This window comes from Oncorhynchus mykiss, chromosome 7 (assembly GCF_013265735.2).
Source record: "Oncorhynchus mykiss isolate Arlee chromosome 7, USDA_OmykA_1.1, whole genome shotgun sequence".
NCBI lineage: Eukaryota > Metazoa > Chordata > Actinopteri > Salmoniformes > Salmonidae > Oncorhynchus > Oncorhynchus mykiss.
The window spans coordinates 17,795,977-17,809,395 of NC_048571.1; the positions used below are offsets into that span (position 1 = coordinate 17,795,977).

Sequence of the window (13,419 nt, forward strand, 5' to 3'; positions counted from 1 at the left end):
GTGTACTGAGGCTGTCCTGTGGTCCTGTTACTGTTGGTGTTGATCCTTCTGTCTGGCACGCTCAAACCCCAGAGAACAGGAGAGCAGTCAGACAGTCCCCCTCTCTCTCTCTCTCTCTCTCAGATGGACTCATGAGGCGTGTGTGTGTATGTACCCGTGCAAGTGTGACTTTCTATGTGTTTGTATGTGTACACACTTTTGTAGGGTGTGAGGGGTGAGTGCGTTTACCCATGCAAGTGTAATGCATGTATGTGTGTATTTGTGTTTCTCACTAAGTGTGTTTGTGTGTTTCTGTCTATGTGGGTGTGTGTGTGTCTGATCATGGCAGTGTGAAAGTGTTAGGTAGGCTCTGTAAACAACCACCCTACAGAAGGGGCTTCTACAGTACACTGTGTCTGGATGACTACATCAAAAACTCAGCTGGGGCCACAGTTCAGCTCAGTTCCTGTCAACTGTGTGTTGGCTGCTAGTTACCCTTGGCACCATCTGAGGAGGACCCTAGAGTGTGGCTGCTAGTTAGCCGTGGCACCATCTGAGGAGGACCCTGGAGTGTGATGGTATGAACTGAGTGCTCAGAAACAGTGCCTCAAATGTAATTTGGTCTGTTTTTGTTATTATTTGAAGATGCATCACTGATTGCACCAGTTAATACATAAATTACACAACATGGCACATGAAGGCAGCATGAGGACACAACACCATGTTGCCGCTTTGGAGCACGGTATGCTAGCTTTGCTTCAAATTCAGAACATTCTGTGAACTCCTATGTGTCATTATTGGCCAGCAGGGGATAATGTGATTGCCAATGAGTCTTGCAATGTCTTGTGAATGTACCATAATAATTTGGGATTGAAAAATAGACCAAACCTTAAAGGTTGTGGGTGGGGTTTAGCCTGAGTACCATATGACATGAAATAGTAGTTGGCTAGACAGCACAAAGAGATCTGGAACTTAGGCTAGGTGTGGGTGTGTCCAGACTCCAGACATACCTTCTGATTGGAGTAGAAGGGGTCCAGGTCCTCCAGAGGGGTGGAGACAAAGCCTTGGGGGACGTCACCGTAGATGAAGGGGAGGGACTTCCCTGCCTCCAGGTCGCTGTTGGGCTTGGGCCCGTTGTCATCGCTGTCGCTACAGCGGTCAACGCGGGGTCTCCCGGTCTCCTCCTCGGCGACGCGCCTTTCGATGGCGGCAAGCGAGTCGGGACAGAAGTGGCAGAAGCTGTCAGGTCCGGGCGGTACAAGCAGCTGTGCCATCTTGTCATGGTGCTCCTTCACAGGAACGCTTGGGGCTCCGCCAGGGCAGGGGGCTGGGGAGAGTGGGAGGGAGGGAGATCAGGAAGGCACAGCTACAACATTTAGCCTATAGCACATGGTGTGCATGACAAGTGGCCAGGGATACACCCAGTACTCTACTGTATGTTTAGACAGATTACTCCCCCCTCCCCCTAAGACGAATGTCAAATACGTATTGGGAGGACACAACTGAAACAGCATGAATGGCAATATATTCTTAATTTCCCATGATGTCTACTGTATTTTACTGTACTGTAGCACCATGTTCAGATATAACAGTACGTCCTCATGCACAGAGACCTGGTTTCAGCCCTTTTGTTTATATGAAACAATACACACTCTTTTTCTGCTGAGAAGGGAAGCGGTCACCAAGTTAAAACAGAGATATAGGTGACCACAGAGTGTCACGCCCTGGCCATAGAGAGGCTTTTTATTCTCTATTTTGGTTAGGCCAGAGTGTGACTAGGGTGGGCGTTCTATGTTCTTTTTTTCTATGTTTTTGTATTTCTTTGTTTTTGGCCGGGTGGTTCTCAATCCGGGACAGCTGTCTGTCGTTGTCTCTGATTGAGAACCATACTTAGGCAGCCTGTTTTCCCACTATGGGTTGTGGGTAGTTATTTTCTGTTTAGTGTGTGTTGCACCTGGCGGAGCTGTGTCGGTTGTGCCTTTTGTTACTTTGTTATCTAGTGTTCAGTTATATTTAATAAAATGCAGAACACGTACCACGCTGCACCTTGGTCCTCGCCTTCTTCCAACAACGACACTCGTTACACAGAGATTATTTTAAGATTCTTAAATGTAATTCTACGTCGGTGACCTTCAATATGTCCCCAGGGTTGTCACTGCCACTGTGGTTCTTTTAAAAACAGCCAACTGCTGTGGATAGATCACTCTCATTGTGGATACATCTGTGATGGAAATAACCACTCATTTTCTCTCTCACCATGGCCAAATTCTCCATCAACATCAATCAACGCCCACACACACCTTCCGCTCCCCTGTTTCTCTTTCTCTCCCTCTCTCCAAAGGCCTACCCTGTTTCCTCCAGAGGCCAATGGAGAGATACAAACAAGCACTCCCTTAAAACCCAAGTGGGCAATTAGAACAAAGCCTGTACCTTGAAGACAACACATATTCAGAGGCCAGTGAGGGCAGTGGGGGCCTCCCTGTCTGGGAGCAGGAACCAGGGAATACGACTGTGTTCCCCCACCGGCTCCTCTCTCATCACATCTTTAACACTTTGATCCTCGTCACAGAATGGCACTACTGACAAAGCCTTCATTGTCAGTCTTTACCATGTAATATTTCTGAAACAATGAAGGAGCTGCAGTTGTGTCACCTAGCAACCCTAATATTGTCTGACTTTTGAGAAATGGCAACCCTATATTGTCTGACTACTGACAAATGGCACATACAAAACAGTGACACAGCACCCAGCATACACTTCCACAGGGCTCCTAGGCCAGCCGAGGAGGGATCTCATTTGCATTCATCAGGTTAGCACCATTTGGTTTCTGATTGCCGTTTGAGCAACTGACACCAAAGTAGTAGCTGTTTTCAGAGTTGATTAGTGTTTCTACAGACTATAAGTCTCAGAGTTTCAGAGCTGGTCATGGGTGCACCTCAGGGCGCTCAAGGTCCTAAACGATATCTTAACCGCCATCGATATGAAACATTACTGTGCAGCCGTATTCATTGACCTGGCCAAGGCTTTCGACTCTGTCAATCACCACATCCTCATCGGCAGACTCGACAGTCTTAGTTTCTCAAATGATTGCCTCGCCTGGTTCACCAACTACTTCTCTGATAGAGTTCAGTGTGTCAAATCGGAGGGTCTGCTGTCCGGACCTCTGGTAGTCTCTATGGGGGTGCCAAAGGGTTCAATTCTTGGACCGACTCTCTTCTCTGTATACATCAATGAGGTCGCTCTTGCTGCTGGTGAGTCTCTGATCCACCTCTACGCAGACGACACCATTCTGTATACTTCTGGCCCTTCTTTGGACACTGTGTTAACAACCCTCCAGGCAAGCTTCAATGCCATACAACTCTCCTTCCGTGGCCTCCAATTGCTCTTAAATACAAGTAAAACTAAATGCATGCTCTTCAACCGATCGATACCTGCACCTACCCGCCTGTCCAACATCACTACTCTGGACGGCTCTGACTTAGAATACGTGGACAACTACAAATACTTAGGTGTCTGGTTAGACTGTAAACTCTCCTTCCAGACCCATATCAAATATCTCCAATCCAAAGTTAAATCTAGAATTGGCTTCCTATTTCGCAACAAAGCATCCTTCACTCATGCTGCCAAACATAACCTTGTAAAACTGACCATCCTACCAATCCTCGACTTTGGCAATGTCATTTACAAAATAGCCTCCAATACCCTACTCAACAAATTGGATGCAGTCTATCACAGTGCAATCCGTTTTGTCACCAAAGCCCCATATACTACCCACCATTGCGACCTGTACGCTCTCGTTGGCTGGCCCTCGCTTCATACTCGTCGCCAAACCCACTGGCTCCATGTCATCTACAAGACCCTGCTAGGTAAAGTCCCCCCTTATCTCAGCTCGCTGGTCACCATAGCATCTCCCACCTGTAGCACACGCTCTAGCAGGTATATCTCTCTAGTCACCCCCAAAACCAATTCTTTCTTTGGCCGCCTCTCCTTCCAGTTCTCTGCTGCCAATGACTGGAACGAACTACAAAAATCTCTGAAACTGGAAACACTTATCTCCCTCACTAGCTTTAAGCACCAACTGTCAGAGCAGCTCACAGATTACTGCACCTGTACATAGCCCACCTACAATTTAGCCCAAACAACTACCTCTTTCCCTACTGTATTTAATTTATTTATTTATTTTGCTCCTTTGCACCCCATTATTTGTATTTCTACTTTGCACATTCTTCCATTGCAAATCTACCATTCCAGTGTTTTACTTGCTATATTGTATTTACTTTGCCACCATGGCCTTTTTTTGCCTTTACCTCCCTTATCTCACCTCATTTGCTCAGATCGTATATAGACTTGTTTATACTGTACTATTGACTGTATGTCTGTTTTACTCCATGTGTAACTCTGTGTCGTTGTATGTGTCGAACTGCTTTGCTTTATCTTGGCCAGGTCGCAATTGTAAATGAGAACTTGTTCTCAACTTGCCTGCCTGGTTAAATAAAGGTGAAATAAAAAAATAAATAAATAAGTAGCAATTCAACTAACCATTTACTGACCCTAACCCTTATCCTAACCCTAAACTGAACTGTTACCCTTATCCTACCACTAACCCTTACCCTATAACTCATGTTCTAAACCTAACCGTAACCTTAGCAACCAGTTGCTTATCAACAGATAGTTTGTTGATAATATGACCCCTGTTTGAGCATCTACAGATGGACCATCTAAATAAAGTGTGCCAGAAAACACCTATGTTCTAATTCATGACATGGAATAGGCGTAGAAATGGGGAATTACAGTGACCTTATACAGTTGAAGTCGGAAGTTTACATACACCTTAGCAAAATACATTTAAACTCAGTTTTTCACAATTCCTGACATTTAATCCAAGTAAAAATTCCCTGTCTTAGGTCAGTTAGGATCACCACTTTATTTTAAGAATGTGAATTGTCAGAATAATAGTAGAGAGAATTATTTATTTAAGCTTTTATTTCTTTCATCACATTCCCAGTGGGTCAGAAGTTTACGTACACTCAATTAGTATTTGGTAGCGTTGCCTTTAAATGGCTTAACTTGAGTCAAATGTTTCGGGTAGCCTTCCACAAGTTTCCCACAATAATTTGGGTGAATTTTGGCCCATTCCTCCTGACAGAGCTGGTGTAACTGAGTCAGGTTTGTAGGCCTCCTTGCCCAGAACACACACTTTTTCAGTTCTGCCCACACATTTTCTATAGGATTGAGGTCAGGGCTTTGTGATGGCCACTCCAATACCTTGACTTTGTTGTCCTTAAGCCATTTGACAGCAACAATGGAAGTATGCTTGGGGTCAATGTCCATTTGGAAGACCCAGTTGCGACCAAGCTTTAACTTCCTGACTGATGTCTTGAGATGTTGCTTCAATAAATCCACAGAATTTTCCAGCCTTATAATGCCATCTATTTTGTGAAGTGCACCAGTCCCTCCTGCAGCAAAGCACCCCCACACCCAACAACATGATGCTGCCACCCCCGTGCTTCACGGTTGGGATGGTGCTCTTCGGCTTGCAAGCCTCCCCCTTTCTCCTCCAAACATAACGATGGTCATTATGGCCAAACAGTTCTGTTTTTGTTTCATCAGACCAGAGGACATTTCCCCATAAAGTACGATCTTTGTCCCCATGTGCAGTTGCAAACCGTAGTCTGGCTTTTTTATGGCGGTTTTGGAGCAGTGGCCTCTTCCTTACTTTTGTACCCATTTCCTCCAGCATCTTCACAAGGTCCTTTACTGTTGTTCTGGGATTGATTTGCACTTTTCGCACCAAAGTACGTTCATCTCTAAGAGACAGAACGCGTCTCCTTCCTGAGCGGTATGACGACTGCGTGGTCCCATGGTGTTTATACTTGCGTACTCTTGTTTGTTCAGATGAATGTGGTATCTTCAGGCATTTGGAAATTGCTCCCAAGGATGAACCAGACCTGTGGAGGACTAACAAAAAAATTCTTTCTGTCTTTGCTGATTTCTTTTGATTTTCCCATGATGTCAAGCAAAGAGGCACTGAGTTTGAAGGTAGGCCTTGAAATACAGCCACAGGTACACCTCCAATTGACTCAAATGATGTCAATTGGCCTATCAGAAGCTTCTAAAGCCATGACATCATTTTCTGGAATTTCCAAGCTGTTTAAAGGCACAGTCAACTTAGTGTATGTAAACTTCTGACACACTGGAATTGTGATACAGTGAATTATATGTGAAATAATCTGCCTGTAAACAATTGTTGGAAATATTACTTGTGTCATGCACAAAGTAGATGTCCTAACCGACTTGCCAAAACTATGGTTTGTTAACAAAACATTTGTGGAGTGCAACCTAAGTGTATGTAAACTTCTGAATTCAACTGTATATCCTATGGTTCTTTGTACTTTAGCCGATATCTGTGTCACTGTGTCCTAGCTAGCTTTTCCCATAGGGAACTTCATAAATACATCTGCTTGTGTTCTAATGACAGCTTGGGGATCCACTGCTCTGATGTGTGAGTTAGTCGACAGCACCTCATCTAAGAGCCCTATGAGAGGTTTGCTAGACCCTATGCTAGTACCCACGCCCACAACTAAACCAGTCTCTGGCGGCTTGTTTTGCCTGGAGTCAAACAACACCGCAGACACTGATTATTTCTATACTCTAACGATGAATTCAATGGTATCTCCAGTTCTAGCATGCATCGGTAGCTATACATTCTGGTACGTTAGGGTTTTGAATGGACATTACATTTCCAAAGACATTTAAAATCAAAAGGTAGTCCTGGGTGGACGGCATTTATCCAAAGAATGTTTCTAATGTCGACCTCCACATTTAAAAAGGTTGTTTTAATATGATGATGTCTGTCTGTGATAGGGATAAAGAAGCTTCGGGAATATCATACTCAGCAGGTGATCGATATCACAGCTGGAATTTGTCAGATCTGTTCACAGACACACGAATCCCTCGAGACTTTATGTAGGCTGTTATCAACAAAAGTATGTACTCAAGACATATATTAAATCAATACATACTGCTATTATATCAATACATTAAATGTGACATATGAGTAATAGTAACCGTTCATATTAGTACGTATTGCTGCGTTGCCTAATTTTCTCTGAACCCGTCTGCTGTCCATGGTGCTGAAATGTGAAACAACAGGGAAAACACCCATTTGTGGCTCATACGCCCAACGGCAGACAGAAACCAAATGGTAAGCTACTAACAGAGACACAGGTAACCCACAACATACAGCAGTTTTGTCATCATGAAACGCATAGCCAAACACATGAAGGTGTGAAACAAGTTAGGAATCGATTGATGGCTAATACATCCGTCTAGACAAGTTCAGTGGTTTGCTTTTAAATGCATGTATGTAGTCTTATCACGAACAATGAGCACAGGCTACAGGTATAATCTGAAAGAGAAGGTGAGGCTAGTTGCCATACCTTAATTGTCGTGGATTCAAAACGAGCAGGGGAGGCGGCAGCTGTCGCCATATTGACGTATCCGTGTATTTCCTCGAATTTACCGCTTCTCATGTGTAACATCTCCGCCCTGCCACCACCATCTGACACGCACATAAGTCTCCAAAAACCGAGGCACTCAGATCATAGTTGGAAAGAGCGAGGAACATTTAAGAAACAACAGTGGCCATCTCTCTCAATCACCACAATTCCCGAAAACAGTGACGTGAGTGACAAAATCTGTTCCCAAGCGCGCGTCACCGTGAACCACCCAACTGAATGGGTGTGAATGGATCTCTCAACAGTGCCTGGGCGTTCCCTTACCCATACCAGTTGTTTATTCCTTGTAATGGATCCACTATAGACCCTGTTAGCTGAAATATGGATAAACGTTTGTATTTTGCCACTACATTCTCTATGTAGCAGTGTTTCATCTATAGCCATGAGAATATCGTATGTCCATGACACTGGAGTCATCTATCCTAAGTAAAAGCCTAAGAAGCAGTTTTGCCATCTATTTTTACATTATCGAGACATGACCGCAAATGACTCAAGCTATTTGTACAATATCGATGGGAAATATTATCGTGATCAACGTTTGCTCAATGCGTTCGTGTGTTTGAGTAACACACATTTAGAGACAACAACATCCCTACCAATTTTGATAAATGCATTGCTAGAAGTGTATATGTCAATTTAAGGCAAATCTGTTAAACAATAGGCTTCTTGTCATTGATATGTATTACAACAAATTAAATGATCTAATTGCGACACCCACGTATAACAAAGTTAGGCCATTATTTGGAGATTATAAGAAAGAAGCATAGGAAGGTAGCCTAAATAATAATTGATTGTCATTTCACTCGGTTTCCCCAATGGGAACACCTCGCGCTCCCCCTGTGCGCAAACGCCATGTCTATGTCTATGGGCACAAGCACTGTTCATGACAAATCAACATCTTGAACCCCATTGAAAACCTGTGGTTTGAGTTGAAGAGGTCAGTCCATTAGAGCAGACGAAAGATATCAAGTATCTGGAAAGACTATGTCTGAAGGAATTGTCTAAGATCCATCCCAACGTGTTCTCCAATCTCATAAAACATTTTACAAAAAGGCTGTGTTATTATCCTTGCAAGGGGAGGGTGCTAGAGTATTGAAAGCAGGAGTGTTAGTCTTTTTCGCTCATCTTTTTCAAGGGTGCCAATAATTATGGATCTCGCTTATTGCCAATGATATCTCTCGATGTCTGAAAGGGGGCGCTGTTTTAAAGCCACCGCACAGTCATTTTGGTACTCCCCTCCATTGTAAAAAAAAATAAAAAATGCATTGTTTAATGTCTACACTCGTTTTTGACAAGTCTGTTCGACAGACACCTTAATGCATACTTTTATACTATATTAAGTTAACGTAACATGATTTTATTTCATGTATATAAAACATATTTCTTAAGAAAAACACATTTGAGAGTGCTAATGATACTTTGCCCACTACAAAAAAAACATATACTTAAATACATGCAATTTTCACATTTTATTGACATACTGTTGTATTCCTTTCATTCCTATGGAGGACTGCTCCTTCTGGGGAGTGCCAATATGGCGGCCGGTGGCTTCAAAGCCTCTCATTGGCCATTACATAGCATCAACAATCCAGGTTATCATTGGTTATTGTCTTGTAATGTTTGTGTGAATGTTTTATGAAATCCAATAATACAAATCTATAAAAAAATATATATATTTGTAAGTCTGAGATAGACTCTATTAAATAGACCACTCTCCTACTTCTCAGCCAGTGATGCCAATTTAGCAATTTTGTTGCTAGAGTTAGCAATTTTTTTTCAAACAGCACCTAGCAACACATTTAGGTACGTTTAAAAATGTATTTAGAACTTTTAGCAACTTTTGAAAAGTGGCTCAAACGCTAAAATGCACGCATTTTCCCTATAAATTACACAACAACTTTTTTTCTCTGTCACACTCAGTCACAACACACGTGCCTGGCTGCAAAAGTGCATTGTGTGTGACGTCAGCAGCAGGCGCTCAGCTGGTGCACAGCCAGCAGCATTTTCAGCTAATTTCAAATCATTGTTGGCTGACTGCAGCAGCAGTGGTACGGGTTCGACGAGCCAAACCCAATGAATATAGTTGGTCACGAATGTTTGATCTTGAACAGAACTTACAACATCAATCAACATGCCTTAATCAAAAATATACCGCCAGAAGTACAGAAAAGAGTGGGAGTCTGTACCTAAAAAAATGTCAAATCATATTTTTTGCCGAGATGGCCAGTCAATTTGTGTAACGTTATTGTGTATTCAACGTAATGACGCAGTTTTATGTTATCACACAACGTAATTTAGCAACTTTTAGCAACAAATCATCCTGCCGCTCTAGCAATTTACAGTGAAAATTAGTTGGCAACACTGCTCTCAGCTGCTGCTTAGTCACTCCATGACTCCGCCTTCCGCGTGTTCACGAGACGGTTCGAAGAAACGTAAATCTATTGTAACAGTAGGCTATTGCAAAAATACGCACAAGACAAACAGGTTGTCTAGCAATTTCGTACTTTTTTCAGGAGGGGAGTTACATGCAGATATTTAGGGCAAGCTATATGTAGCCTACACAGCATATCATACAAGTAAGTCACAGACGGATAGTCAATAGCGAAATTAATGTTTAAACATTTTTTTTTTGTTGCATCTTTGCAAACATTGGCTAAACTGGAGGCATATTGTTAACTATATGGCAGCATAACTACAAAAATTACATCACCACACAAAACGCTAATTGTTTTTGCCCCAATGCAATGTGTAGACTGCTTCTTGCTTGTGCTACGGCGATGTCCGTTACAACAGACAGACCGTTGTATGTAGACTTCATATACAGTGAGCTGCAAAAGTATTGAGACAGTGACGTTTTTTGTTGTTGTTGTTTTGGCTCTGTACTCCAGCGCTTTGGATTTGAAATCACACAATGTCTGTGAGGTTAAAGTGCTTAAAGTGCAGACGTCAGCTTTAATTTGAGGGTATTTTCATCCATATCAGGTGAACGTTTAGAAATTACAGCACTTTTTGGACATAGTCCCCCCCCATTTTAGGGGACCAAAAAGTATTTGGCCAAATTCACTTCTATGTGTATTAAAGTAGTCAAGTGTAGTTGTATTTGGTCCCATATTCCTAGCACGCAATGATAACATCAAGCTTGTCACTCAGCAAACTGGTTGGATGGGGGAACTATGTAACAAAAAGTTTCTAACCGGTACACCTGAAATGAAAGCTGTCAGTCTGCACTCATTGTATTATTTACAATCCAAAACTATAAAAAATGTGTCACTGTCCCAAAACTTTTGGAGCTCGCTGTATATTTTTGGAACGTTCGTTAAAATCGCAGCTGTTCAGAAATATGAGGCAGAGAGAAAAGGCTCCATCATCATATCGATCTAATCGGTTGAGGCTTCAGAAGAGGGTGAGTAAAGAGAGAAACATGAATGTGTGTGAATAACACATGCACAGTATGGGATTTGGATCCTTAGATTTGAGAAATAAGTTTCCAGAAGGGAGGGGCGGGAGCAAAAACTGTTTTCGTAGCCTCGGCCTATAAAGAAACTCCAGCACACTGGTGATCTCGATCCTCCACAACTGCATCAATCTGAAAACACCAAATATAATGACAGAAATCATATAAGATGATTTTGCTTCCACCTATCCAGCTGTTTCATTCAGAACAATGCTGAAGATGAAGGCTAGGACACAAGGTCAGGGTGCCACTGTAGACTATTGGGACGCAGGCTCTCTGTCAGATGGGCTGTAGTGTAGTGTGGGTGAAACAGGCTACAGATCTGTCTTCTTAGCACAAGCCGTACTTGAGCATTCTAAAGAACTACACTGCCAACAAAAGAGCGACATGTGTTCCCTCTGAAGTGGCACTCAGGGAGAACCGGCGAGCTGTGTGTGTGTGTGTGTGTGTGTGTGTGTGTGTGTGTGTGTGTGTGTGTGTGTGTGTGTGTGTGTGTGTGTGTGTGTGTGTGTGTGTGTGTGTGTGTGTGTGTGTGTGTGTGTGTGTGTGTGTGTGTGTGTGTGTGTGTGTGTGTGTGTGTGTGTGTGTGTGTGTGTGTGTGTGTGTGTGTGTGGAGGGAAGCACGATAGCATGTCTATACCATTTTTCCACCTTAAGTGTAACCCCCCTGTGATTCTTGCAGGTCCCTGCCCTCTGCTGGTGAATGTACATTTTTACTTCAAGCCAAGAAAGCTTATCTCCATCAAATACACTCTAACCCCTCTCATGCCAAAATATACCTGAATTTAACACAGAACATGACATTTTCGTTGTTCAATGCTGTCATAGTGAGTAAAAGGCTGTAGTGTTGCCCTTGTGGAGTGTCTGACTATTTGACATTCCCCTGGCTCATCAAAGTTCCTGAAGCTGCCTGTCATCATGGTTACAGTGTTCTCTTCTCATTACCGTCTCAGTGATGAAAGTAATAGGTGTGAGTATCTGTCACATACACTTGCACACAGACACAAAAACACACACAGACACCTATACACATACATGTGCCTTTTGGAAAGCGCTAATTGTTTTACTTTACCCCTTTACGTTTTCCACATTTTATTATGTTAAAGGATTACTCTAAAATTGATTAAATAAAATGTCTCCATAATGAATCTACACACAATACCCCATAATGACAAAGCGAAAATAGTTTTTTTGAAATGTTAGCAAATGTATTAAAAAAAACAGAAATACCATGTTTACGTAAGGGAAAGGGGAATACCTAGTCAGTTGTACAACTGAATGCATTCAACTGAAATGTGTCTTCCGTATTTAACCCAACCCCTCTGAATCAGAGAGGTGTGGGGGGCTGCCTTAATCGACATATAGAAGTTTGGAACCACCAAGACTCTTCCTAGAGCTGGCTGCCCTGCCAAACTGAGCAATTGGGGAAGAAGGGCCTTGGTCAGGGGGGTGACCAAGAACCCGATGGCCACAGCTCCAGAGTTCCTCTGTGGAGATGGAAGAACCATCCAGAAGGACAACCATCTATGCAGCACTCCACCAATCAGGCCTTTATGGTAGAGTGGCCAGACGGAAGCCACTCCTCAGTAAAAGGCACATAACAGCCCACTTAGAGTTTGCCAAAAGGCACCTAAAGGACTCTCAGACCATGAGAAACAAGATTCTCTGGTCTGATGAAACCAAGATTTGGCCTGAATGCCAAGCGTCACGTCTGGAGGAAACCTGGCACCATCCCTATGGTGAAGCGTGGTGGCAGCATCATGATGTGGGGATGTTTTTCAGCGGCAGGGACTGCGAGACTAGTCAGGATCGAGGGAAACATGAACGGAGCAAAGTACAGAGATTCTTGCTGAAAACCTGCTCCAGTGTGCCTAGGACCTCAGACTGGGTCCAATGTTCACCTTTCAACAGGACAACAACCCTAAGCACACAGCCATTGCAGGAGTGGCTTCGGGACAAGTCTCTGAATGTCCTTGAGTGTCCCAGCCAGAGCCCGGACTTGAACCATGCCGAACATCTCTGGAGAGACCTGAAAATAGCTGTGCAGCGATGCACCCCATCTAACCTGACAGAGCTCGAGAGGATCTGAAGAGAAGAATGGGAGAAACTCCCCAAATACAGGTGTGCCAAGCTTGTAGCGTCATACTCAAGAAGTCTCGAAGCTGTAATCGCTGACAAAGGTGCTTACTTATGTAAATAATAATAATACCGTTTAATAACGGTATTTAATAATACCGTTTTTTATGTTTAACATATTTGCAAAATATGGGGTATTGTGTTTAGTTTGATGAGGACAAAAACATTTATTCCATTTTAGAATAAGGCTGTAATGTAACATAATGTGGAAAAAGTGAAGGGGTCTGAATACTTTCCGAATGCGCTGTACACTTGCACTACGCGCACACACACACACACACACACGATCTCCCGATCAACGATCACTCCATCGACAGACACACCCAAGACTTC

At 43.1% G+C, this 13,419-nt stretch overlaps 1 protein-coding gene across 2 annotated transcripts in view; it reads right to left on the minus strand.

The window, feature by feature from the left end:
• Window positions 1-7,675, minus strand: part of LOC110527420 (sodium channel protein type 2 subunit alpha) — a 48,326-nt gene extending 40,651 nt beyond the window's left edge. For both annotated transcript variants that reach the window (XM_036982843.1, XM_036982844.1), the window contains exons 1-2: window positions 7,419-7,675; window positions 990-1,306 (exon numbers count right to left, since the gene is read on the minus strand). In XM_036982843.1, the coding sequence (XP_036838738.1) occupies window positions 990-1,253 (264 nt within the window). In that variant the 5' untranslated portion in view covers window positions 1,254-1,306; window positions 7,419-7,675. The remainder of the gene's footprint in view (window positions 1-989; window positions 1,307-7,418) is intronic.
• Between the last annotated feature and the right edge of the window lie 5,744 nt (window positions 7,676-13,419).